At 41.3% G+C, this 25,402-nt stretch overlaps 1 protein-coding gene and 1 gene segment (V, D, J or C); both read left to right on the forward strand.

Moving 5' to 3' along the window:
• The window catches only part of LOC134497121 (immunoglobulin heavy variable 3-21-like), a 132,850-nt gene extending 118,831 nt beyond the window's left edge, over nt 1-14,019 (forward strand). The window contains 1 exon segment of the V gene segment in view: nt 13,921-14,019. Within this exon segment, the coding sequence occupies nt 13,921-14,019 (99 nt within the window).
• Nucleotides 14,020-20,276: 6,257 nt separating this feature from the next.
• LOC134497122 (immunoglobulin gamma-1 heavy chain-like) overlaps nt 20,277-25,402 on the forward strand; it is a 33,779-nt gene continuing 28,653 nt past the window's right edge. The window contains exons 1-2 of the mRNA XM_063302832.1: nt 20,277-20,322; nt 20,405-20,779. Coding sequence (XP_063158902.1) covers nt 20,277-20,322; nt 20,405-20,779 — 421 coding nt within the window. The remainder of the gene's footprint in view (nt 20,323-20,404; nt 20,780-25,402) is intronic.

A 25,402-nucleotide genomic window follows, 5' to 3' on the forward strand; every position in this document is an offset into this window, starting at 1 on the left:
TGAGAAAGGATCCTGAGACCTGAGAGGGTCCTGAGTGCCAAGAGGAACAAAGAGCTAGTACATATATCAGAGGAGAAGAAATCAGCCCTCTAGTGAGAACTTTAGGACTCTTTTGTTACAGGTATGCAATCAGAGAGTTTGCTAGAAGGAAACTAAAAATTATTAATATGGCCTGGAAGATTCCAATTACAGCTTCTCTGTTTGCAATCCACTCTGGATGAGACTGGCTTCAGATAGAATGCTGGAATGGGGTGTCATAGAGTGCTGTGGCAGCAGGCAGGGAATGCAACTGTGGCATAACCCTTCTAACTATCCAAACGGCCATAATCACATGGAGGACATCTTTGCCCGGAAAGGATCTCCATGGGGAATTGGGCAGAGGCCTGCCCTCCTCACTTTCCACACCAGGGGGCAGCGCTGCCACACTGAATCCCATTGGCTGTGTGTGGGGTGGGGGTGGGGTGGGGAGACAAAACAAGTGTCTAGTTGTTTCTCTGTCATTTCTGTAATCGGTCACTGAAAAGGTCTCAAGGAAATTCCACATCTTGGGAGGCCGCAACCCTGACTGTGAACCCATGTCTGAGTTGACAACAGACTGAAATCTTGGGAGAATGCAAAATGACTTATAAATATTTCCCAGTCCACAGAGAGAGTGTATTTCCTGACATTTTAATTAGTATATGATATTGATATTACTATTGCCATTATTGTTGTTGTTGTTGTTGTTTCAATTAGTAGGGCTGCTCACCTTGCCAAATAAAATCTGGGCTACTGATAAATACGCCACACAAAATAGCAACCCAAAGCAAGCAATAGATTAAATCCATGCAACTGTCCAGTTAAAAACCAGTCTAATAGGCAAGGAAAACCCCACAGGCTCAATTGAGTTCTTCTCTCCCTGTGATTTCCCTGATTCATCTCCAGCTTATAAACTGTGCTTCATGGCTGGGTCAGCATTTAATTATTTTGGGTGTCTTCAAACAGGGAGAAAAGGTAGACAAATGTGCTCAGCACTCAGATGTGCTGTTCTTTGCAATTTCTATCTCGAACCTGTCTCTTTCAAAAAAAAAAAAAATAGTACATCTTCATTCTCTGTTGCCCTGAATCACTTTTGAGAAGTGGTGAATTTTTGCATATCTTTGTTTTAATTACTCTAATGTAAACGTCCCCTTTCTCCTATGTCCTCACCATAAAAAAAGACCCTTTGCCTACATTTTTCAAAGGACTGGAAAACCACCAGTGTAAGATGTGTGCAAGGCAATCTAGGAGATCAATGCCCGGAGGGGCTCTTTTTATCCCAAGCAATATGCAAATTGACAGACAATTTCCTCTTTAAAGGAGCCCTATGGTTTCCCCTTTCAGGCTACACCCACCAACCCAAAGTTTGTGCACTTCCCTGAAGCCTTCCCTATTAATTTCCCTCCATTTGTTGGACGGAGCAAAAATGGTCTTGTGGCTAAACTTGGTGTCCTTTTTGGCAGTCCTCAGAGGTAATTCTTCCCTCTATAGAGAATTTCCTTCTATTTTCCATTTTTGTATACAGCAGATCTCATTGAAACACGCTTATTTTTTTTAGGAGCTCAGTCTGAGGGCCAGTTGGTGGAGTCTGGAGGGGAGGTGAGAAGGCCTGGAGAGTCCCTCCGCCTCTCCTGCCAAGCCTCCGGATTCACTTTCAGCAGTTACGGCATGAACTGGTTCAGACAGGCTCCAGGGAAAGGCCTGGAGTGGGTAGCCCACATAAATCCAAGTTCCAGTACTTACCACTCGGACAAAGTGAAGGGACGCTTCACCATCTCCAGGGACAACTCCAAAAGCCAACTCTATCTGCAGATGAACAGCCTGAAGCCGGAGGACTCGGCAGTCTATTATTGTGTGGGAGACACAGTGAGAGGAAGTGAATCTGAAGCCCAGCAAAAACTTTCTCTTCCTCAGAACAACTCTCCAAGTTGATTCAGTCACAGAAAGCTGAGTTTGTGTATTATAACTGAGAAGGTTCAGATAAGCCTCCATGAAAGGAAGTGGGAACCCAGAGCTGATCTTGGAAAAAGCAGTTTGATATCTGGCTAGCACTTGGTTGTGGGAGAAGAAGGAGAAATTAGGGCAGGAGAATATACTAGGAAGTTATTTTTTTAAAAAAAATAAAAAATCATGGGAGGTACCAATACAGATTCATTACCTACATTTCTTCCTTGATGAATATTTCAGTTCATTCCATTTGATTCTCAGAATACCACCAACTCTCCTCAGTTAAATTCTTTTCTACCTGTTGCTCATTTCTCATTCCTTCCATATAAATGTATAAATTCAATTCCCTTAATCCTGACACTCCCTCCCCACAGCTGGGCAGAGCCAAGAAATCCAAAAGTTGGGAATTGCAGAGACCCTCTCCCAGAAGCCTTCTGGGTCCATTGAGTTTGGACTCTCTTCCTGCCTTTGGTAGCTCCCTGGCAGTTCCTGCTGCCACCCCCTCCCCACCCAGGGATGCCTCGACCTGCCATCCCCTCCACTAACTTCCGGGTGGGGGGAAGAGTGGAATTGCTCTGCCTTTTTGCTCAACATGGAAATTAAATGGGAAATAAATATGGGAAAAAATGATTAATTATCTTTCTCAGCCATTTGGGAAAAGTTTGGTGATAAATGGATTACTTGACTTTCTGACGTGTGGAAGTTCAACCACTGTGGTATGCCTATCATTCTCGATTGCTTATTTAAATCACATAACCTTTTATTGTGAACCACCCAGAGTCGCTCTTCAAGTGAGATGGTTGGTGATGAAATTTGAAATATAAATAAGTAAATAAGTAAAATAAAAAAACTCTTGTTTTATTGACACTCCATATTTATAGAAAAATCTCTCATACTTAATTAAAATATTCCAGGGGTGGAGCGTAGAGGAAATGTGGAAGACCTTTGTTATTTCGAGAAGTTAAGTGACATATTTTGATTTTCCTACCTCACCAAAGAAGATTAGAGTTTATATTGAGTTCTACAGATATTTAACAGGCTTGTTATTTAATTTGTTTGGCATGGGGTGGAGAATAAGTCCACTCCTCCAACAGCCCTCCAGAAAATATCTCTTTTATGAGCGGGGGAGAGATAAGAGAAACCCCCCAGATTGTTTTTGTTAGGCACTAGATTATCTGTATAGCTTCCCAGGCTCTTAGATGATGTGATAAACAGGTCAAGGTAGTGTCCTGCAGCCTTGGTACCACAGAAACCTGGTCAAGAGTTTTGAGGTCCAGACTTTGATAAAAAAGGAATGTTCTTTTGAATTTGGGAGCTTGTGTGCAGGTTCTGCACACTGGGTGCTGCAGAAAATTGTCATCCTAAGGGGTATTCCTGCAGTCCTTATTAAGGAAGCTCCAGGCAGCTAAAGGGAATAGGATCAGATTGCTTCGTATGTATGATTTCTCTTTCTTTATGCTATGTTTTTTATATATTCCGTTTAATCTGCCTAGACTGTTTCTGGTTAAACTGTGTTTCTGTTTAGATCTCTTTGCTTAAGTTTATAACAAAGCTTAACCTTTCTTTATCCACTGGTGTGCTTATTGTCTCTGGATCTAAAAGAACCAATTGCCTGGACACCTGATCACTGGTTGGACACTTCACAGAACAGACTCCTATAAGAAGTTGCCAATAATCTCAAAATAGTTTCAGAGAAATCTATCATGTGAATGGAGAGAGACTTTTATATCCAAAGACATTTGTAAATTAAGGGACAATTCTCCTCTCCTCTCCTCTCCTCTCCTCTCCTCTCCTCTCCTCTCCTCTCCTCAGTGGAATATACCTTCAAGGAAAAGTGGAAGGTCAATGCACTGAGTGCCTCTTTTATTCTAAGGATGTTGTATATTCAGCTATAGCTTCTGCTTTAATTGAACCATTCAATATGGCCAAAAGGGGTCCTGTGAATGTAGAGATGGGATTTATGTAAAAAAAGTGGAATATTGTTTGAAGAAATAAAGAAAAATAAAAAGAGGATAAAATTATATTTTCCTCTAAGTCCCATATTTAGTAAAACCACAGTCATCCACCCTCAATGAATGGTAGGAGATGGACAAGGGATGTTCAGAATTATTCTCCTATCAGACAGAATACAAAACTAGTATAGAGCAGATTTTGACAAATGATAAACACTTCCAACCTTGACTGCCAGGAGTAAAACGAGGGTGAGGGAAGAATGGGGCTGCTCTGCTTTGATCTGGCTAGAATGGCCTCTTTTGGTTGGAGGTCTGGAGAGAGGGTCAGCTCCCCACCTCTCAGGGGTTTTTACTCAATGACCTAGTGTCCTGTTTGGCCTAAGAGACAGCCAGGCAGACTACAAAAGGGAGTTCCTTATTTACAATTAACTATTTGCATCAGAAAATAATTCATATTTTAAATAGCACTATTCACTCAAGTCCATCCAGGTAGTGGAGGAAGACAAGTCAAAGTTGCAGCGACCAGCAAGGAGGTGAGGCTAGGCTTGACCGTGGCAGCAAGTTAGGGCTCTGCTGGAGCAACAAGACTAGACTAGGCTTCGAACTGGAGGCGAGACAAGGCTTGGGTGGACTGACTAGATGAGGTTTGGAACTGGAGGCAGGGCTTGACTTGGCTGGAATGGCAAGAGAGAGCTGGGAGCTGGAGACAGGACTGGATTCGGCTGGACCAGCAAGACAAGGCTTGAATCTGGAGACAAGGCTGGACTTGGCAAGGCAAGGCTTAGATCTGGAAGCATGGCTGGACTCGGCAGAATGAGGCTCAAATCTGGAAACACAGATGAACTTGGCAAGAGAAGGCTTGAATCTGGAAGTACAACTGGACTCGACAAGACAAGACTTGAGTCTGGGAGTGCAGTTGGACTTTGCAAAATATGCCTTGGATCAGAAAGCAAAGCTGGACTTGGTAAGACTTGGCTTAAATCAAAAGGCATGGCTGGACTCAGCGAGGCATAGCTGGGATCGGAAGGCATGATGCTGCTTGGCTAGGTTGCTTGAACAAGGCTTGACTGCAGAGGGAATACAGGACTTGGCTGGGACAGTGCGAGGAGGAGGTAGTAAGTCCATGAGTAGAAGGAGCTGGCTCTGATTCCGTGTCAGCTACAGGCGAGGCTCCGCATTCTGGTAAGGACTCTCCTAAGGAAGCGGTGAGCTCTGTGGATCGGTTGTCTCTGGCAGCTTGCTCTTTGCATGGAAGCCTTTTTATCTGATCCTTTTAATGCCATTTCTCCTCAGTAGCCAATTGTCATGTTCCCCGTTTCAATGTTCCTGTGCATCATAACGGTTCGCATGCCAGAGTGTTGATGCGCGCTCCTGGCTGGGAGGGTGCTGCTGGTAAACCTTGTATGGAGAGCTCTGTCTGCCTGTGCCGTGTAGGAATGTGTTTGGGTTATCTTTTTAATGTCAAGGTCTTTTAGCCCGTTGATCAGCAGAGCTCGTTAGGAGCACCTGGGAATGTGGGGAGGGCTGTCTGTTGGGGAGGGGGTGGGGTGATGTTTGCAAAGACGCTATTTAGTTTGAGTTTAGGCACGCTTTTCTCATTCTCAGCTTTTTACCTGTTTGCACTCTTTTCTAAATAAACCAAGAACCTGAATTGAGATTCTGAGTCTGAGAGTTTTATTTGGATTAAGGCAAGCGTCACATGTGGACATTCAACCATTCTGGCATGCGTATGAGTCTGGATTGCTTGGTCTGCATCACATAAACACGGGTTTCATCCACAGACCACAGTTAACGAAAAACCACTCAAACACACACAGACAACATAAACAGCACAGAAACACACAGAGTTACTTTAAAAATAATCTATGCCATCCCCTCCTGTCTCTAATGTAACTGTTAAATAATTCTGGGTGGGTGTTTGTCGATTGAACTTTCAACATTTGAAATAGCACAAAAACAGGTACTTGCTTTATTTCCTCTACTGTCTGACTCTTATAAGGACTTCCTCATGATCTCAAAATAGTTTCAGAGAAATCTCTAAAGTTAACAGAAAGAATAATTCTTTTATCCAAAGACATTTGTAAATTAAGGGACAATTCTCCTCTCCCCTCCTTCTCCTCTCCTCCCCTCAGTGGAATATACCTTCAAGGAAAAGTGGAAGGTCCATGCACTGAGTGCCTCTTTTTTTTCCGGAGGACTCTATAATCAGTTACTGCTTCTGCTTTAACTGAACCATACAAAATGGCCAAAATAGTCCAGCGTATGTAGACATGGAATTTACCTAGGAAAAATGGATTAAATTTTGAAGAAATAAAGAAAACTAAAAAGAGCATAAAATTCTCCTCTCCTCTCCCCTCTCTTGTGTGAAATATACCTTCAAGGAAAGATGAAAGGTCAATGCAGTGAGTGCCTCTTTTATCCTGAGGACTGTATATTCAGTGACAGCTTCTGCTTTAATTGAAGGATAGGAAATGGCCAAAAGGGGTCTGGTGAATGTAGAGATGGAGTTTATGTAAAAAAACTGGGATACAGTTTGAAGAAATAAAGAAAAATAAGAAGAGGATGAAATTATATTTTCCTCTAAGTCTCATATTTAGCAAAATCTTTTGCAAATGAATAGTAGAAGAAGGACAAGAGGTGCTAAGAATTATTCTCCTCTCAGAGAGGATACAGAACAGATATAGAGCAGATTTTGACCAATGATAAGCCCTTCCAACCCGGTCTGCCTGTAGTAAAACGAGGCTGAGGGAAGAACGAGGGGGACCTGCTTCAATCTGGCCAGAAGAGGCCCTTTTGGTTGGAGGTCTGCAGAGAGGGTCTGGCTCCCCACCACTTAGGGATGGTTTGTACTAGACAAACGAGATGGTCCTTCCCAACTCGTTTTTACACGATTTCATGATATTTAGGAGAAAAAATAAGAATACACGACCTCAGGAATATACAGTATCTCATAGAAAAACCCATCGAAAGGAATATCCTATCATATAACAAAAGTGCATTTTTTGATTTCTCCCTAGAGCAGCATAACTTTCCTGGAGCTCTTTCATTTCTTTTGAGCCCTAATTACCATTTCTGAATGCAAGAATCTCTTTGAAAAGTTAAGTACATGCCTGCCCTCCTCAGGTTTTCCACCAGGGGGCAGTGTCGCCACACGGAATCGCTTTGCATATGTGTGGGGTGGGGGTGGGGGGGGAAAGGAAGGGTCTACAGGCCTTGTCTCACTTCGGAGGCATCATTACATTTACTCTCATTTTCCTGAGAGACCACTGAAGGCAATTCAGAGAAATCTAACATCCCAAGAGATTACATTCCTCACCATGAAGCCACATCTGAGTTGAGAACAGATGGGCTTTGCTAAATATAGAACTGAATTGTATGGAAAATGAAAAGTCATTTATTTCTGTTTCTCAGTCCATGGAATAAGTGTAGGAGAGCCAGTTTTTTTGAATCTTAGTATGAATTAACTCTGGGCAGTTAAAAACAGATAAGTAGACCATACAAATGGCAACCCAAAAACCTCCCAATATTTGTAATCAGTATGGCTGCTGAGTTAAAAACCAAACCATTAAGAAACATTATACAGGCTTCCAATTATTTATATTCCAACTTTGAGGCTTGGATGTGTAGGTATTAGTGATCTGTGGCCTATTAATTGGGCCTTATGGCTTGGTCTGCTTTGACACAATTTTGGTTTCTTCCAAAGAACGTGGTCAAGGGAACCACTGTGGAGCAACCATTTTGAACTCCGATGTGCCATCCTCTTTATTTCCGGACTGTAGCATGGCTATTTGAGGAAATTTCAGGGCATGATTTCTTTCTGTCACCTTAAAACCCTTATATTAAGTGAGGAGCATCTGTCAGAAACTTTAATTATTCCTGTGTAAAGCTGCCCTTTCTTCTATGGCCCATGTGTGAAAGGTGTGTTGACATAAATCTATACCTCAAAGCCCCGAGGGGCTCTTTTATGCTGAGCGTTATGTAAATCAGGCCACAATTTCCCCTTTAAAGGAGCCCCAGGGTGTCTCTTTTCAGGCTACACCCACCAACACAAAGTTTGTGCCCTCTCCTGAATCCTTTCCTGTCAAGTCCCTTCTATACTTTAATGGGAGCAAAAATGATCCTGTGGCTGAATTTGGTTTCCTTCCTAGCAGTCCTCAGAGGTAATTGGTTCCCTCCTATTCAGGTTCTTTCCATTTTAATTCTTGCATAAAGAAGAGCTCATTAAAACAACTTTTATTTTAGGTGTCCTGTCAGAGGCCCAGTTGGTGGAGTCCGGAGGGGACGTGAGAAGGCCTGGAGAGTCCCTCCGCCTCTCCTGCCAAGGCTCTGGATTCAGCTTCAGCAGCTACAATATGCACTGGGTGAGACAGGCCCATGGAAAGGGGCTGGAATGGGTGGCATACATAAGCTACAATTCAGGTACCATTTACTACTTGGACAAAGTGAAGGGACGCTTCACCATCTCCAGGGACAACTCCAAAAGCCAAGTCTATCTGCAAATGAACAGCCTGAAGCTGGAGGACTCGGCAGTCTATTACTGTGCGAGAGACACAGTGGGAGGAAGTGAGTCTGAAGCCTGGAAAAAACCTTCCCTTCCTCAGAGCCGCTCTGCAAGTCAGCTCAGCCCCAGAAGGCTGGATTTTCCCAGGAGACTTGAGAGGGAGCTGAGAAAGCTGCCTGAGTGCCAAGAGGAAGGAAGAGCTGATCTTGGCAAGGGCATTGTGGGAGCTGTTCTCCTTTTGGATAGGAAGAAAATGGCAAATCTCAGTACAGAATATAAATTGAATAGTGTCTTTTCTTTTTTTTAATCCTCCTTAAAGATAGCAAAGGGAAATTGTTCTCAAGTTCTCCTCTCAAAAAGTATCAGGAAATACAGAATTGATTCAGTAATTAGAACTCTTCATTCTTTTATGGGTTTTGAAGTTCAACCCTCATTTCCTCTTTCTTGAGACGCAGATCTTCCCCGCTCCCTCTTTGGGTGCATTTGTTTCTGTGTCTATATATCCTCTCTCCCTCTATCCATAGATGTACTACATATATGTAGACACAAAAAGACACACACACAAGAACGTATGCAGACACATATAGGCATTTGGAAGTTTAAATACATTTAAAATCATTTTCCTCTGCTACCAGTCGAAATGTAGTAATAAAATAAGGATGCTGCAAGGCCTGCCAGAGTGTGGTGTGGTCTGACACCGAGGAAGGGGGCAGAAGTCAGAAAACAAGGCCTAAAAACTTTCTGCCAAGGGTAGCCTAATTGCTGTCATGTTATAATACTTAGAATAGCAAAGGAACGTGGATCGGGGGTTTCAAGTCAGTTCCGGGGAAAGTCATTTTCTAGGTGGTTTAGGAAAATTGCCTCCCCACCTGCCGCCCTCCCCAGTAACTTCTGGATGGGAGAAAGGTTGGAATCGCTCAGCCTCTTTGCTCAACAGGAAAATTAAATGGAAAAAATAATGAAATTACTTCTATTGGTCTCCACTTGTAGTTTTTGATCTGTGATTTAGGAAAATCAACACCAGAACCTCCACATGGGAATGCTAGTTTTTTATTTATAAAATGGAACCTTGCTCTATATCTTAGGTAAGATTTATTCAGCATGCCTGTCTTGACTCCTATAAGGAATTGCTCAAAATTCCAAAATTCTTTTAAGAAAATCCATATTATGTGAATGGATAGTGTATCTCCTTTATCCAAAATTATATATAAATTTAGGGATGATAGAAGATTGTCCCTTCATTTTCATGCATTTCTCGCATTCCAACTGGGAGAAGGCAAAGTGATTTGTAAAATGTTCCTTCCCTTTGTGAACATTTACAACATACATGAGAAACGTTTTTATACATTTTTGCATATTTTTGTGGGGTTAGGTTCCATCTGTAGATAATTTTGTACAAGTTTTCCAATAAATGATAACACAAAGTAAATTTTAAACGCTTTGTCCACATCGTTTCCCAGTTATCTAATAAAATATTATATCCAAAATTTCATGCCGAATTAATCATAGACTCTTTGACGTGTTCATCTTCTTGATTTAATTATAATAACATTTTCTTCATCTTTGTCATAATATGCTCATTATTTATAGATAACTGTTTTTCGATCAGGTTTTTTCTTTTTTAAATTTATATATTTTTTATCTCATTTAAATCGTTCATTTAACTCCATATATGTGAACCAATGACACCAGTGTCCTTCTCCTTCTATTTCTTCTCTTGTTTTTAACCTAGGTGTATCTTGTTCATATTTGATCAAATCTTTTTATCTTAACCACATTATCTTATCATCTAAACTTTCCCTCCTTGCAAAAGCTTCTCATAGCGATATCCACTTTGGTATGTTTTGTAATAATCTACTGTTATATTTATCCCAAACCCTCAATAATATTTTTCTAATAGTATCATTTCTCAATTCTTTGTTCATTTTTTGCTTTTTCAGTCCAAAAAGATAATTTGTTGATAATATTACACCTCAGTATCTAATCTTTTTTTCTATTGTAAAACCTTATTTAGTTATTAAAGTTTCTTGTTGTTTTTGAGTCATGTTTTTACTCAACATTTTTGTTTTTTATTTTTTGTTTGTTTACCTTAAATCCTGCCACTCTCCAACTTCCTTTAATTTCTTAAACAAATGTTCTATAGAACCTAGGGGATTTCTAATATGAATACTAGGTCACCTTCAATTGCTTTTAATTTATAAATTTGTTTTTTTTTTCTAATTTTTACTCCTTTTATTTGACCATCCCCTCTTATATCTCTATTCAGGACTTCTAGAACTAGAATAAATAAGAGAGGTGATAGGGGGCATCCCTGTCTCGTTCCTTTTTCTATTTTGCAATTATCTTTCAATTCGTCATTCAGTATAATCTTAGCTCTTTGTGTTGTGTATGTTGCTTCAATCCCTTTCACAAATGATTTCCCAAATTCCATTTTCTCTAAAACTTTAATCATAAAACACCAGGTCAGATTGTCAAATGCTTTTTCAGCATCTAAAAATATTGAAGCTATTTGACATTCGTTATGATGTTGTGCATATTCCAAAATGTCGATGACGGTTCATAGATTAACTTTCAATTGTCTTTTTGGCAAAAAACCACTTTGATCTTGATCAATAATTTCTTGTAGAATTGTTTTTAATCTTTCTGCAAATATTGAAGTAAATTTTTTCTAGTCATTATTTAACAATGATACTGGTCTATCATTTTTGGTTAGAGTTGTGTCTTGTCCTTCCTTTGGCATAAGTGTTATTTTATCTTCAATCCATCTCTCTGGGATTTTTGATCCATCTATATTCCAATTCAATAAATCTCTAAATGGGCTTATACTTTGTTCTCTAAAGTGTTTGTAGTATCCTGACGATATATCATCAGGTCCCGGTGTTTTTCCTATTTTGAGTTTCTTTATAGCTTCTATTATTTCCTGATTTGATATTGGACTGTTAATTACCACTTCTTGAGTTTATGAGAGTTTGGGGAGATTTTGCTTATTTAAATATTCCTCAATTTTATCTAATGAAATTTCATGTTTTTCATATAAGTGTGAAAAAAAATATATAAAATGCTTTTTTGATTCTTTTAATATCAACTAAGTCTTCATTATTTTCCCTTATTATTATAATCATTTTGTCCTCCCCATCTTTTCTTATTTTATAAGCCAGCCATTTTCCTGGTTTATTAGCAAATTCAAAGTCTCTTTGTTTTGCATACCTTAATTTCATTTCTATTTCCTTTGTTGTCAGCAGCAAAAGTTGTTGCTGTAATAATGTAATTATTACACAGCCCTAATTCATACAACCCATGATTCTTTCCCCACCTCTCTCACTGGACCTGTTTTGGTCTTCTGGAGCTCAGTAATTTCTTCCTACCTCCCTTCCCCGATGAGAATACAGGAATCTCCTCGGAGGGTTAAGCCTTCTGCCTCATCTTCTCCAGTTTTCCACTAGGGGGCACTGATGGTCTGCAAAATCCCCCTGAATATGGACCCAGTAGAAAGGGTGTATTCAGAGGGGATGACACTTCTGAGGCTGATCATTTCCACCATTTTTAGAAGAAAACAATGCAATTACAGCTCCCTCTACAAGAGAAAACTTTTCAATAATTTTAAAAATTCCCTATGGGGAAGGTTCTGATAATTAATTCCAAACTCTTATTTCAGATCCATCTGTACCCTTAGACCATCTGTAACGATCACCAATTTTACACTAGGGAACACTGGGTGTCCTTTCAAAGGTGCCATCTGTGGCTTGAGCAAAATGATGGCAATTCTCCCAGAGGGCTAAACCTGCTGGAGACTGCTGTGTTGTGGCCTCCTCATGAGGAGCCACTGTCTGGAGGACATGTGGGTGATCTCAAGTCGTCTCCTTATCCAGAGAGGAATTATGAAGAGTCAGTCTACACGCCCACTATTCACTCCACTGTGGTCCTCAGTTCACCATCTCTTCCCTGGAAGTTCCCACACACTTTTACCTCCCATAATCTCCCAATCTGCCTTGCCTGTTAGGACAAAAGAATAAGTGTCTCCAGATAGGAAAAAGTGCTTTTGAAAACCTAATGTATATCTGACTGGGGGATATAATGTATTTCACCAAGATCTAATTCATTATAAAATTAACCTTTGTGTTTCTGTGTCCATTTTCCAGCCATCTACAATAGAGCATAGCAGGTGGAATGAAAGGACAAAGATAAATGCAATCCTTTGTTTCCTCTACTTCCATTACAGAGGGATTTCTTTTGTGTATATGCTACCTGAGAAGAAGAAATCAGCCCTCTAGTGAGAACTTTAGGACTCTTTTGTTATAGGTGTCGAATCAGAAAGTTTCCTGGAGGGAAATGAAAAATTATTAATATTACTCTCAATCTGCTCCGACTTATAAATTGTGCCAGCATCCAGTTCTTCTGTGTGTCTTCCAAAGGGGAAGGAAGGTGGAAAAAATTTCCTGAATTCAGATGTGGTGTTGGAACTTGGAACTGAGGAACAACTTATTAAACAGTAGGAATTGCATTTTCTACTTCTTACATGTCTCTTTCAAAAATTCTCAGTCCGTTACACTGAATCATTTTTGAGAAGTGGTGAAATTTTGCAAGTCTTTGTTTTAATTACACTAATGTAAATCTGCCTTTTCTCCTGTGTCCTCACAGTGAAAAAACAAAACCTTGCTTTAATTGTTCTTATGGCTAGAAAGTTATGTTGAAAATCGCCAGTGTAAGATCTGTGCAAGAGAATGTATAAGTCAAAAAAACTGAGGGGCTCTTTTATCCCAAGTGATATGCAAATGGAAAGACAATTTCCTTTTAAGGGAGTCTTAACCAAACAAAATAATAACCAAAAACAAGCAATACTGTATATTAAATCCATGGAACTGTGCAGTTAAAAACCAATCTAATAAGCAAAGAACACCCCATAGGCTTCATCTGTTTCTTCTCTCCCTGCGATTTCTCTGATTCAGCTCCAGCTGGTAAATTGTGCCTCATGGTCAGGTCAGCATTCAGTTCTTGGGGGGGGGGGGCTTCAAAAGGGAAAGGAAGGTGAAAAAAATTTCCAGAACTCAGATGTGCTGGGGTTTTTTTGCATTTTCAATCTCTAACATGTGTCTTTCAAAAATTCTTAGTGCATGTTCATTCCCTGTTACCTTGAATGACTTTTGAGAAGTGGTGAAATTTTGAAGGACTTTGTTTTAATTACTTTCATATAAACCTGCATTTTCTCCTAGGTCCCCGCAGCAATAAAATGAATTTCATTCATTTTCATAGGACTGGAAAGTTATGTTGAAAATCACCAGTGGGTGTTTCAGGCAACACCCACCAACAGAAAGTTTGTGCACTTTCCTGAATCCTTTCCTGCCAATTCCCCTCCAGTCGTTACAGGAACCAAAAATGATCCCTAGCTAAATTGGTGTCCTTATCAGAAGTCCTCCAAGGTAATTCTTCCCTGTCTACAGAATTGCCTTCTATTTTCTGTTTTTGTATTCAGGAGATCTCACTGAAACACCTTTATTTTTTTAGGAGCTCAATCTGAAGTCCAGTTGGTGGAGTCTGGAGGGGACGTGCGAAGGCCTGGAGAGTTCCTCCATCTCTCCTGCCAAGCCTCTGGATTCACCGTAAGGCACTATTGGATGGAGTGGGTGAGACAGGCTCCAGGGAAAGGGCTGGAATGGGTTGCAGCGATGGGTACATCCAGCATTTACTACTCAGATGAAGTCAAGGGGTGCTTCACCATCTCCAGAGACAACTCCAAAAGCCAACTCTTTCTGCAAATGAACAGCCTGAAGCCAGAGGACACAGCAGTCTATTAATGTGCGGGAGACACAGTGAGAGGAAGTGAGTCTGAAGCCTGGCAAAAACTCTCTCTTCTTCAGAACAACTCTGCATTTGATTCAGTCATAGAAGGTTGAGTTTGTGTAATTGGAAAGAGAAGCAACAGATGAATCTCCATCATATCAAGAAGGAGCCCAGAGCTGATCTTGGAATAAGCAGTGGGGAACGTGGTTAGCGGCTGAAAGTGAAGAGGAACTGAGGAGCCTTATGATGAAGGTGAAAGAAGAAAGTGCAAAAGCTGGCTTGCAGCTAAACCTCAAAGAAACCAAGATTATGGCAACCAGCTTGATTGATAACTGGCAAATAGAGGGAGAAAATGTAGAAGCAGTGAAAGACTTTGTATTCCTAGGTGCAAAGATTACTGCAGATGCTGACTGCGGTCAGGAAATCAGAAGACGCTTAATCCTTGGGAGAAGAGCAATGACCAATCTCGATAAAATAGTCAAGAGCAGAGACATCACACTGACAACAGAGGTCTGCATTGTTAAAGCAATGGTGTTCCCTGTAGTAACATATGGCTGCGAGAGTTGGATCATAAGGAAGGCTGAGAGAAGGAAGATCAATGCTTTTGAACTGGGATGTTGGAGGAAAATTCTGAGAGTGCCTTGGACTGCAAGAAGATCAAACCAGTCCATCCTCCAGGAAATAAAGCCAGACTGCTCACTTGAGGGAATGATATTAAAGGCAAAACTGAAATACTTTGGTCATATAATGAGAAGACAGGACAGCCTGGAGAAGATGTTGATGCTAGGGAGAGTGGAAGGCAAAAGGAAGAGGGGCCGACCAAGGGCAAGGTGGATGGATGATATTCTAGAGGTGACGGACTTGTCCCTGGGGGAGCTGGGGGTGTTGATGACCGACAGGAAGCTCTGGTGTGGGCTGGTCCATGAAGTCATGAAGAGTCGGAAGCGACTAAACAAATAAACAACAACAACCTGGTTAGCACTTTGGTAGGGGATACGAAAGAAATCTCAGGGGAGTAGAACAAATTGGGTAGTTAAAATTTCATTAGAGGTAGACATATGGATTGATTACCTACAATTGTTCCTTGACCTATTTTGCCATTCAGTCCCCTTGGGTAGTTGGTATTGCCAACTCTCCTGAGTTTTTTTTTTTACTACATGTTGCTCTTTTCTAATTCCTTCTATACTGATAAATACTCAGTTTCCTTAATCCTTAATCTCTTTCCCCTCAGCCAGGCAGAGCCAAGAGAGCCAAATGTTGTCTATTACTAACCTCCTCTCCCTGAAACCCTCTTGAGTCTCTCTATTTTGGGCTATTTTCCTGCCTTGGAGGAGAAACCTGGTAGATCTCCCTCCCACCACCTATCAACCAAGAGATGCCTTGACTTGGCGTCCTCCCCACTAACTTCAAGGTGTGAGAAACAGGGCATCTGTTTCTGCCTGTTTCCTTCACAGTCGAACTGAAAGGGAAAAATAATGAAATGAAAAAAATAATGAAAAAAATAAATGAAGTCCTATGGTCTCATCTTCCAGACCTCTAGTTTACAGTATATGGGTGCCAGTTTGCTTACGGGTCCAATTCAAGGTGTTGGCTATGACCTTTAAAGCCCTACATGGAATGGGGCCAGGTTACCTGGGGGACTGTCTCATCCCCATTACATCGACCCGCCCCACCCAATCATCCAGAGAAGGCATGTTGCGGACCCCGTCCATAAGAGAATTCCACCTGGCGGGGTCTAGGAAATGGGCCTTCTCTGTAGTGGCCCCCGCTCTCTGGAACATCTTGCCCCCAGAGGTACAGCAGGGCCTCTCACTCCTGACCTTCCAGAAGGCCCTGAAGACCTGGTTCTGCCATCTCGCCTGGGGCAGGAAAGTGAATAACCATTCTTGGGAGTGGCTTGCACCCTAGAGTCCCTCCCACCAGCCTGGAATTTATACCTTTTTTGGTTTCTATATTTATTTACTGTATTTTATAATAATCTTTTTAATGGGATTTTAATGTTTATATTTCGTCCTTGATTTTATTGTAAACAGCCCAGAGTCCCTCTTTTGGGGGAGATGGGTGGTGGCTAAATTTGATTAATAAATAAAAATAAATAAAATTTGACTAAGGAAAATCCGACCTACAAATTTGACATGGCAAAGGAAGGTTTTTATTTACTCAGTGTAACCCTGCCTTTTATCCTCTGTAGTAAAAAATTAAAAATTCCTGCCTTGACTCTTACAAGGACTTCCACATAATATCATTTTTTTTCCCCAAGAAAACTACAAATAATTCCTCAAGGCTTTGTCAGTATTTAATATATTTAGGGTTTTCCAATAAAGAAACAAGCTGTACTGTACCAAATTGCCTAAGATGTGCCTGCCTTTTTTATATCCCTTCTCTAACGGGTTTCTATAAGCAAGTCTTCATGCATGTTTATTCTCTGTTACCTTGAATCAGTTTTGGGAAGTGGCAAAACTTTTCATGTGCTTGTTTTACTTACTCTAAAGTAAACCTTTTTCCTATAGGCTGACAGTCAAGAAACAAACAAACAACGAAAAACATGCCTGCCATCCCTTTTCTCTGCACTGGAAAATTATCTGAAAATTACCCCTGCAAGGGACTTCCGGGGTAGGGATGGTGGACTGAAGACAGCTTTGGGAAAGTGGATGTGACAACTGTGCAAAAGACCGAGGAACCAGTGAGTAGACCGGTCCCTCGGAACCTCTCCAGGTAAGGAGAGGACGGGAAATTTCCCACATGTGCTCCAGATGGCTGCTCCCCATGAGGAGAACACCAGACGGAGGGTTCCTGCCAGTTTGAGCCCTGGCAAACAATAGGATTGGCCACCTTGCTTGCAACCGCAGTGGAGACTTTTAAAGTTTGGAAACCTCACTTTCTAATCAGTTTGGGAAATTACTCATTAACTGTTTCTAAGCTATTAGAAACCTTCAGAATGACAAGCTTGAAAATGCTGGGTGAGTCTGCTTTTAATCCTGAACGAAAGAAAATGTTAATCATCAGTTTAAGAATTTAAGGAATCTGAAATAAACAGCAAAAAGCTGTAACTTTTGGTCCTGCTTTGGCATGAAAGCCGGAGGGGTGACCTTGGGCCAGTCCCTCTCTCTCAGCCCAACTCACACAACAGGGTTGTTGTTGTGGGGAAAATAGGAGGAGGAAGGAGGAGTATTAGGTTGTTCGCTTGTATGAGTTATTTATAAAATAATGAAGGTAGATAAAAAAATAAAAGCTAAATCAAATTTCATCCTAGAAAATTATAAATGGACTAAGGGTCTAGAAAAATTGGAATATCAAAACTTTCACAAAAACATTCTGGAATTAATTATAAAATACAAATAGCTTCTCATGGCAAATAGATCCTGTTCTGGTTTTTACAAGACAGAACACAGATAAAGAATTTCATGATTTCAAAACCTGGCCACTAGAGGGGACTAAAGATTTTAGGTAGAGGAAAGATGAAGGAGACTTTTGAAGAACAGCATCAGAAAATAGTAGCCATTCTCTCAACAATGTCAGTAATAATGTCTGCTTCTATAGACTATGTGCAAAAGATGTTATTGAAGAAACGAAAGATGTAGAACAAATTTTATCTGACAAGATAAAGGTGGTATCAAAACTGGTTTTACAACTGACAGGCCAAGAGAACAATTTAGAAGAGGATGTTACACTGGATCTACAAAAGAAATTGGCCGAGGTTTTAATACTTAAAAAGGAAACACAAATGAGAAACCAAGAGATTGACCTGGATAATTTTTTCTTACCTTATTAACAAAAGAGGCTTAGTAAAGAGACAAAGTGTGATGAGACAAAATCAGGTCTCTTTTCCCACTTGCCATGATGGACACAAACAGCTGCTTCTCAATCTATATAATCACCAGTGTGAGGAGTATGCAAAGAAATCTGTAGGTCAATGCCTTGATGGGCTCTTTTATCCCAAGTGATATGCAAATTGACACACAATTTCCTCTTTAAAAGAGACCCACGGCGGTTTCCCCTTTCAGGCTACACCCAGCAACACAAAGTTTGTGCACTTTCCTGAATCCTGTCCTGTATTTCCCCTTTGTTCATTATCAGGAGCAAAAATGATCCTGTGGCTAAACCTGGTGTCCTTAGTAGTAGTCCTCAGAGGTAATTGCCTTGGGGTCTGCTGCTTTGGGCTGGTCTTTTGAGCCTGAGGCAATCAAATTGGGTATAAATTAAATGGAACCATGACAAGGAAAAAAGGAAATATTGGGGCAGGAGAATATGCTAGGAAGCTTAAAAATAAGAAAAAGAAAGTTTAAATTTCATGAGAGGAACAAATAGGGATTCAGTACCTATGTTTCTTCCTTGATGAACACTTCAGTTCATTCCCATTTGTTTCTGTGAATACTGCCATCTCTTCTCAATTAAATTATTTTCTACCTGATGCTCATTTCCCATTCCTTCTATGTTAATATATATTCAATTCCCTTAATCCCAGCACTCCCTCCATAATGCCAGGTAGAGTCAAGAAACCAAAACTTTGGGAATTGCAGTGATCCTCTCCCAGAAGCCTCCTGGGTCAATTGAGATTGGACTCTCTTCCAGCCTTTGGTAGCTGCCTGGCAGGTCCTGCTGCCACCCGCTCCCCACCCAGGGATGTCTCGACCTGCCATCCCCTCCACTAACTTCCGGGTGGGGGGAAGATTGTAATTGCTCAGCCTCTTGGCTCAACAGGAAAGTTAAATGGAAAAACTATTGAAATAACTCTTATGGTCTCACCTTGTAGTTTTTGATCTATGATTGAGGAAAATCAACCCCACAACTTCCACATGGCAATGCTAGATTTATATTTAATACAATGTACATTTGTATTTATGACATTTAGGGGAGAAAAAAAAAAAAAGAATACACAACCTCAAGAAAATACAGTATCTGATAGAATAAGCCATCAAAAGGAATGTCCTATTATGTAACAAAAAATTAGGATTTCTTGATACACCAGCTTAAGTTCCCTGGAGCTCTTTCATTTCTTCTGAGCCCTAATTACCATTTCTTAATGCAAGAATCTCTTTGGAAAGTTAAGTAGATGCCTCCCCTCCTCACGCTTTCCACCAGGGGGCAGTGTTGCCACACGGAATGGCTTTGCATATGTGTGGGGAGGGGTGGGGGTGGCAGTGGGGGTGGGGACCAAAGGAAGGGTCTACAGGCCTTGTCTCACTTCGGAGGCATCATTACTTTTACACTCATTTTCCTGAGAGACCACTGAAGGCAATTCAGAGAAATCTAACATCCCAAGAGATTACATTCCTCACCATGAAGCCACATCCGAGTTGAGAACGGATGTGCTTTGCTAAATATAGAACAAACTGAATTGTTTGGAATATGAAAAGTCATTTATTTCTGTTTCTCAGTCCATGGAATAAGTGTAGGAGAGCGAGATTTTTGCGTCTTAGTATGAATTAACTCTGGGCAGTTAAAAACAGATAAGAAGACCATAAAAATGGCAACCCAAAAACCTCCCAATATTTGTAATCAGTATGGCTTCTGAGTTAAAAACCAATCCATTAAGAAACATTATACAGGCTTCCAATGATTTATATTCCAACTTTGAGACTTGGATGTGTAGGTAAAATTGATCTGTGGCCTATTAATTGGGCCTTATGGCTTGGTCTGCAGTGACTTAATTTTGGTTTCTTCCAAAGAACGTGGTCAAGGGAACAACTGTGGAGCAACCATTTTGAACTCCGATGCGCCATCCTCTTTATTTCCGGACTGTAACATGGCTATTTGAGGAAATTTCAATGCCTGATTTCTTTCTGTCACCTTAAAACCCTTACATTAAAGGGGGAGCATCTGTCAGAAGCTTTAATTATTCCAGTGTAAAGCTGCCCTTTCTTCCATGTCAAATGTGTGGAAGGTGTGTTGAAATAAATCTATACCTCAAAGCCCCGAGGGGCTCTTTTATGCTGAGCAATATGTAAATCAGGCCACAATTTCCCCTTTAAAGGAGCCCCAGGGTGTCTCTTTTCAGGCTACACCCACCAACACAAAGTCTGTGCCCTCTCCTGAATCCTTTCCTGTCAAGTCCCCTCTAATCTTTAGTGGGAGCAAAAATGATCCTGTGGCTGAATTTGGTTTCCTTACTAGCAGTCCTCAGAGGTAATTGTTTCCTTCCTATTCAGGTTCTTTCCATTTTAATTCATGCATAAAGGAGAGCTCATTAAAACAACTTTTATTTTAGGTGTCCTGTCAGAGGCCCAGCTGGTGGAGTCCGGAGGGGATGTGAGGAGGCCTGGAGAGTCCCTCCGTCTCTCCTGTCAAGCCTCTGGCTTCACCTTCAGCAGCTACTACATGGTCTGGGTGAGACAGGCCCCTGGAAAAGGACTGGAGTGGGTGGCATGGATAAGCTCTGGTTCTGGTTCCAGTACTTACTACTCGGACAAAGTGAAGGGACGGTTCACCATCTCCAGGGACAACTCCAAAAGCCAAGTCTATCTGCAAATGAACAGCCTGAAGCCGGAGGACTCGGCAGTCTATTACTGTGCAAGACACACAGTGAGAGGAAGTGAGTCTGAAGCCTGGCAAAAACCTTCCCTTCCTCAGAGCCGCTCTGCCAGTCAGCTCAGCCGCAGAAGGCTGCATTTTCCCAGGAGACTTGAGAGGGACCTGCGAAAGCTCCCTGAGTGCCAAGAGGAACAAAGAGCTGATCTTGCCCAGGGCATTCAGGGATCTGTTCTCCTTTTGGATAGGAAGAAAATGGCAAATCTCAGTACAGAATATAAATTGAATAGTGTCTTTTCTTTTTTTTAATCCTCCTTAAAGACAGCGAAGGGAAATTGTTCTCATGTTCTGCTCTCAAAAATTATCAGGACATACAGAATTGATTCAGTAATTAGAACTCTTCATTCCTTTATTGGTCTTGAAGTTCAACCCTCATTTCCTCTTTCTTGAGACGCAGATCTTCCCCTCTCCCTCTTTATGTGCATTTGTTTCTGTGTCTATATATACTCCCCTCCCTCACTCCATAGATGTACTACATACATGTACACACACACAGGGACACACACAAGAACGTATGCAGACACATATAGGCATTTGGAAGTTTAAATACATTTACAATCATTTTCCTCTGCTAGCAGTCGCAATGTAGTAATAAAATAAGGATGCTGCAAGGCCTGCCAGAGTGTGGTGTGGTCTGACACCAAGGAAGGGGGCAGAAGCCAGAAAACAAGGCCTAAAAACATCAGGCCAAGGGTAGCCTAATTGCTGTCGTGTTATAATACTTAGAATAGCAAAGGAACGTAGATCGGGGGTTTCAAGTCAGTTCCAGGGAAAGTCATGTTCTAGGTTGTTTAGGAAAACCCCCTCCCCACCTGCCGCCCTCCCCAGTAACTTCTGGATGGGAGAAAGGATGGAATCGCTCAGCCTCTTTGCTCAACAGGAAAATTAAATGGAAAAAAAAATATTGAAATAACTCCTATGGTCTCATCTTATAGATTTTGATCTGTGATTTATGAAAATCAACACCAGAACTTCCACATGGGAATGCTAGGTTTTAATTTATAAAATGTGATTGATTGTCTTTCTCAGCCGTTTGGGAAAAGGTTTGTTATAAACAGATTTCTTGACTTTGCGACATGCGGACATTCAACGAATGTGCGATGCATATCATTCTCAATAGCTTAGTCTACATCAGATGATCCTTTATCGTAAGATGCCCAGAGATGCTCTTCAAGTGAGATGGGTGATGATGAAAAATCAAATATAAATGAATGAAATCTCTAGTTCCATTGACACTGCATATGTACAGAAAAATCCCTCATACTTTTTCTTTTGAAATCAGCTATGACTTCCCACTCTGTCTCTGAAGTAGCTACTAAATAATTCTTGGCCGGTGCTAGCCAATCCTAGTGACATGGTTTGACATATAAAAAAAATACTCGGTTTATTTTCTCCAATGTCCTGACTCCTATAAGAACTGGCCCATAATATGAAAACAGTTTCAAAGAAATAACTCATGTGAATGGAAAGAGCGAGTATTTTCTCTGAGGATATTTGTAAATTAAGGGACATTTCTCCTCTCCTCTCCTCTCCTCTCCTCTCCTCTCCTCTTCCCTCTCTCTTGTGTGAAATATACCTTCAAGGAAAGGTGGAAGGTCAATGCACTGAGATCCTCTTTTATCCTGAGGACTGTATGTTCAGTTTCAGCTTCTGCTTTAATTGAAGGATAGGAAATGGCCAAAAGGGGTCCTGTGAATGTAGAGATGGAATTTATGTAAAATAAGTGGGATACAGTTTGAAGAAAAAAATAAAAATAAAAAGAGGATAAAATTATGTTTTCCTCTAAGTCTCATATTTAGCAAATCCACAGTCATCCACCATGAATGAATGGTAGAAGAAGGACAAGAGGTTTTATGAATTATTGTCTTATCAGACAGAATACAGAACTAGGATAGAGCAGTTTTTGCCCAATGATAAGCCCTTCCAACCCGGTCTGGCAAGAGTAAAACGAGGGTGAAGGAAGAACAAGGGGGACCTGCTTCAATCTGGCTAGAACAGCCTCGCAAAGCTTGTCCACATAAAGAGATGGCAGGAAATTCCAAACTGTGGCCACTGCCGTTGTTCTACAAGCTCTTCGAAAATCAGCTTTCCACCTGTTCACACAACGGCCTGAGCATTTTTATTCCCAGCTCTGAATGAAGATGATGAGATTTCCTTCCAACAGTGGTTAGATCTTTGGAAGGGGAGATGAAGGAAATCTCAGGGCAGTGGAATAAACTGGGCCCTTTTTAAGAAGTTAAAATCTAAGCTGAGGTAGAAATATGGATTCCTTACCGACAATTGTTCCTTGAGGTATTTTGCAGTTCAGTCCCCTTTGGTTCTCAATATCGCCACCCCTCCCCAGTTTCATTCTTTTCTACATGTTGCTCTTTTCTTGTTCCTTCCACATCAATATAGAGGAATACCTCACTTAACAACTTATTGCTTAATGACCGTTCAAAGCAATGATGGACTTGGAAAGGCTGCTTTCCATTTTAATTCTTGTATACAGGATAGCTTATTAAAACACCTTTTTTTTTTTAGGAGTTCAGTCTGTTGTCCAGTTGGTGGAGTCTGGAGGGGACCTGAGAAGGCCTGGAGAGTCCCTCCGTCTCTCCTGCCAAGCCTCCGGCTTTGACTTCAGCAGCTCCTACATGCACTGACTGAGAGAGGACCCTGGGAAAGGGCTGGAATGCATTGCAATGGTAGATTATGATGGAGAAACCTACTACTTGGACAAAGTCAAGGGACGCATCACCATCTCCAGGGACAATTCCTGCAGTCAGCTGTGTCTGCAAATGAACAGCCTGAAGCCGGAGGACACGGCAGTCTATTTCTGTGCAGGAGACACAGTGAGAGGAACTGAGTCTGTAGCCTGGCAAAAACCGTCCCTTCTGTAGAGCAGCTCTCGAAGTTCATTCAGTCAATAGTATAGCATAAAAGTAATATTATAGAGTATAGAAAAGTAATAATAGGTGACACTCTATGATATTGTCTCTTTAGTAATATAGGATATAAGACAGGATATTAATTTATAGCCTTAGAGAACACTCACATAGAAATTTGTAAGTTACACTTTTGTATTTATATAAGTTTTGTTTGTTTGTTTAAAATAAAACATCACCCCACCCCCTATAGGGAGAGCCAGGCTGGTCTCGTGGTTAAGGAAAGGGGCTAGAATCCAGGAGGCCGTGAGTTCTCGCCCCGCCTGAGGCCTGACAGCCAGCTGGGTGACCGTGGGCCAAGCGCTCTCTCAGCCCAACCCGCCTCACAGGGTTGCTGTCGCAGGGAAAATCGCAGGAGGAGGGAGTATTTGCTATGATCACTGCCTTGAGTTATTAATAAAAAATAAATAAAAATAAAACCATGACAGAAAGTGAATGAATGAAATGAATTAATACAAAAACTCCAATTGTCATAGGTTCTGCTGTTCTGGGGGGATCTTTTGAGCCTGAGGCAATCAAATTGGGCATAGTTTAAAAAGAACCCATGACAGGTACAAGAAGGAAATATTAGGGCAAGAGAATGTACTAGGAAGCTTATATATATAAACGTTATAATTTCTTGAGAGGTACAAATAGGGACTCATTAACTACATTTCTTCCTTGATCAATATTTCAGTTCATTTCCCATTTGGTTCTCCGAATACCGCCATCTCTCCTCAGTTAAATTCTTGATTGTTCTGAGATGTTTCCATCCATTCAAATTCATATGTGAAAGCTGTGTGTAAAGAAATCAAACCCCAATGCCCCGAGGGGCTCTTTTATCCAGAGCGATACGTAAATCAGGACACCATTTCCCCTTCAAAGGAGCCCCATGGTTTCCCCTTCATGCTACCCCCACCAGCACATTGTTTGTGCCCTTTCCTGAATCCTGTCCTGTATTTCCCCTTTGTTCATTAGCAGGGGCAAAAATGATCCTGTAGCTAAACCTGGTGTCCTTAGTAGTAATCCTCAGAGGTAATTCTGACCTCTCTATAGAATTTGCTTCAATTTGCTGTTCTTGTATACAGGAGGTTTCACCCAAACACATTTCTTTGTAGGTGTCCAGTCTGAGGGCCAGTTGGTGGAGTCCGGTGGGGATGTGAGAAGGCCTGGAGAGTCCCTCCGTCTCTCCTGTCAAGGCTCCGGGTTCACCTTCAGAAGTTACTGGGTGCAGACCGGCTCCTGGAACAGGACTGGAATGGGTGGCATGGATAACCTACAATTCTGGTACCATTTAGTACTTGGACAAAGTCAAGGGACGCTTCACCAACTCCAGGGACAACTCCAAAAGCCAAGTCTATCTGCAGATGAGCAGCCTGAAACCGGAGGACTCGGCTGTCTATTACTGTGCGGGAGACAGTGAGAGGAAGTGAGTCTGAGGCCTGGCAAAAACTTCCCATTGCTCAGAGCTGCTCTGCAAGTTCATCCATGAACCACACTTTGAACTGGTACATTGAATTTGTTAAAGACTATACCAAAAAAAAAAAAAAAAATCACAAAAAGTTCTTCTGAAAGAACCCACAAGCACAAAAAAGGCAGCGACAGAGCTAGAAGAGGGAGGCCAGGACCAACTTCAAAACCTTGCTTGCCTGCTAATAGCATTTTCGTTAAACATTACAAGATGAGAGGAGCTCAGCCTGGAGCCAAACAGAAACCCCCGTTGTCTGGAGCTGCCTCCATCCACACGTTTGATCCGTGAATTTCATGAATGAAAG

This window comes from Candoia aspera, chromosome 4 (genome assembly GCF_035149785.1).
Source record: "Candoia aspera isolate rCanAsp1 chromosome 4, rCanAsp1.hap2, whole genome shotgun sequence".
In the NCBI taxonomy this organism is placed as follows: Eukaryota; Metazoa; Chordata; class Lepidosauria; order Squamata; family Boidae; genus Candoia; species Candoia aspera.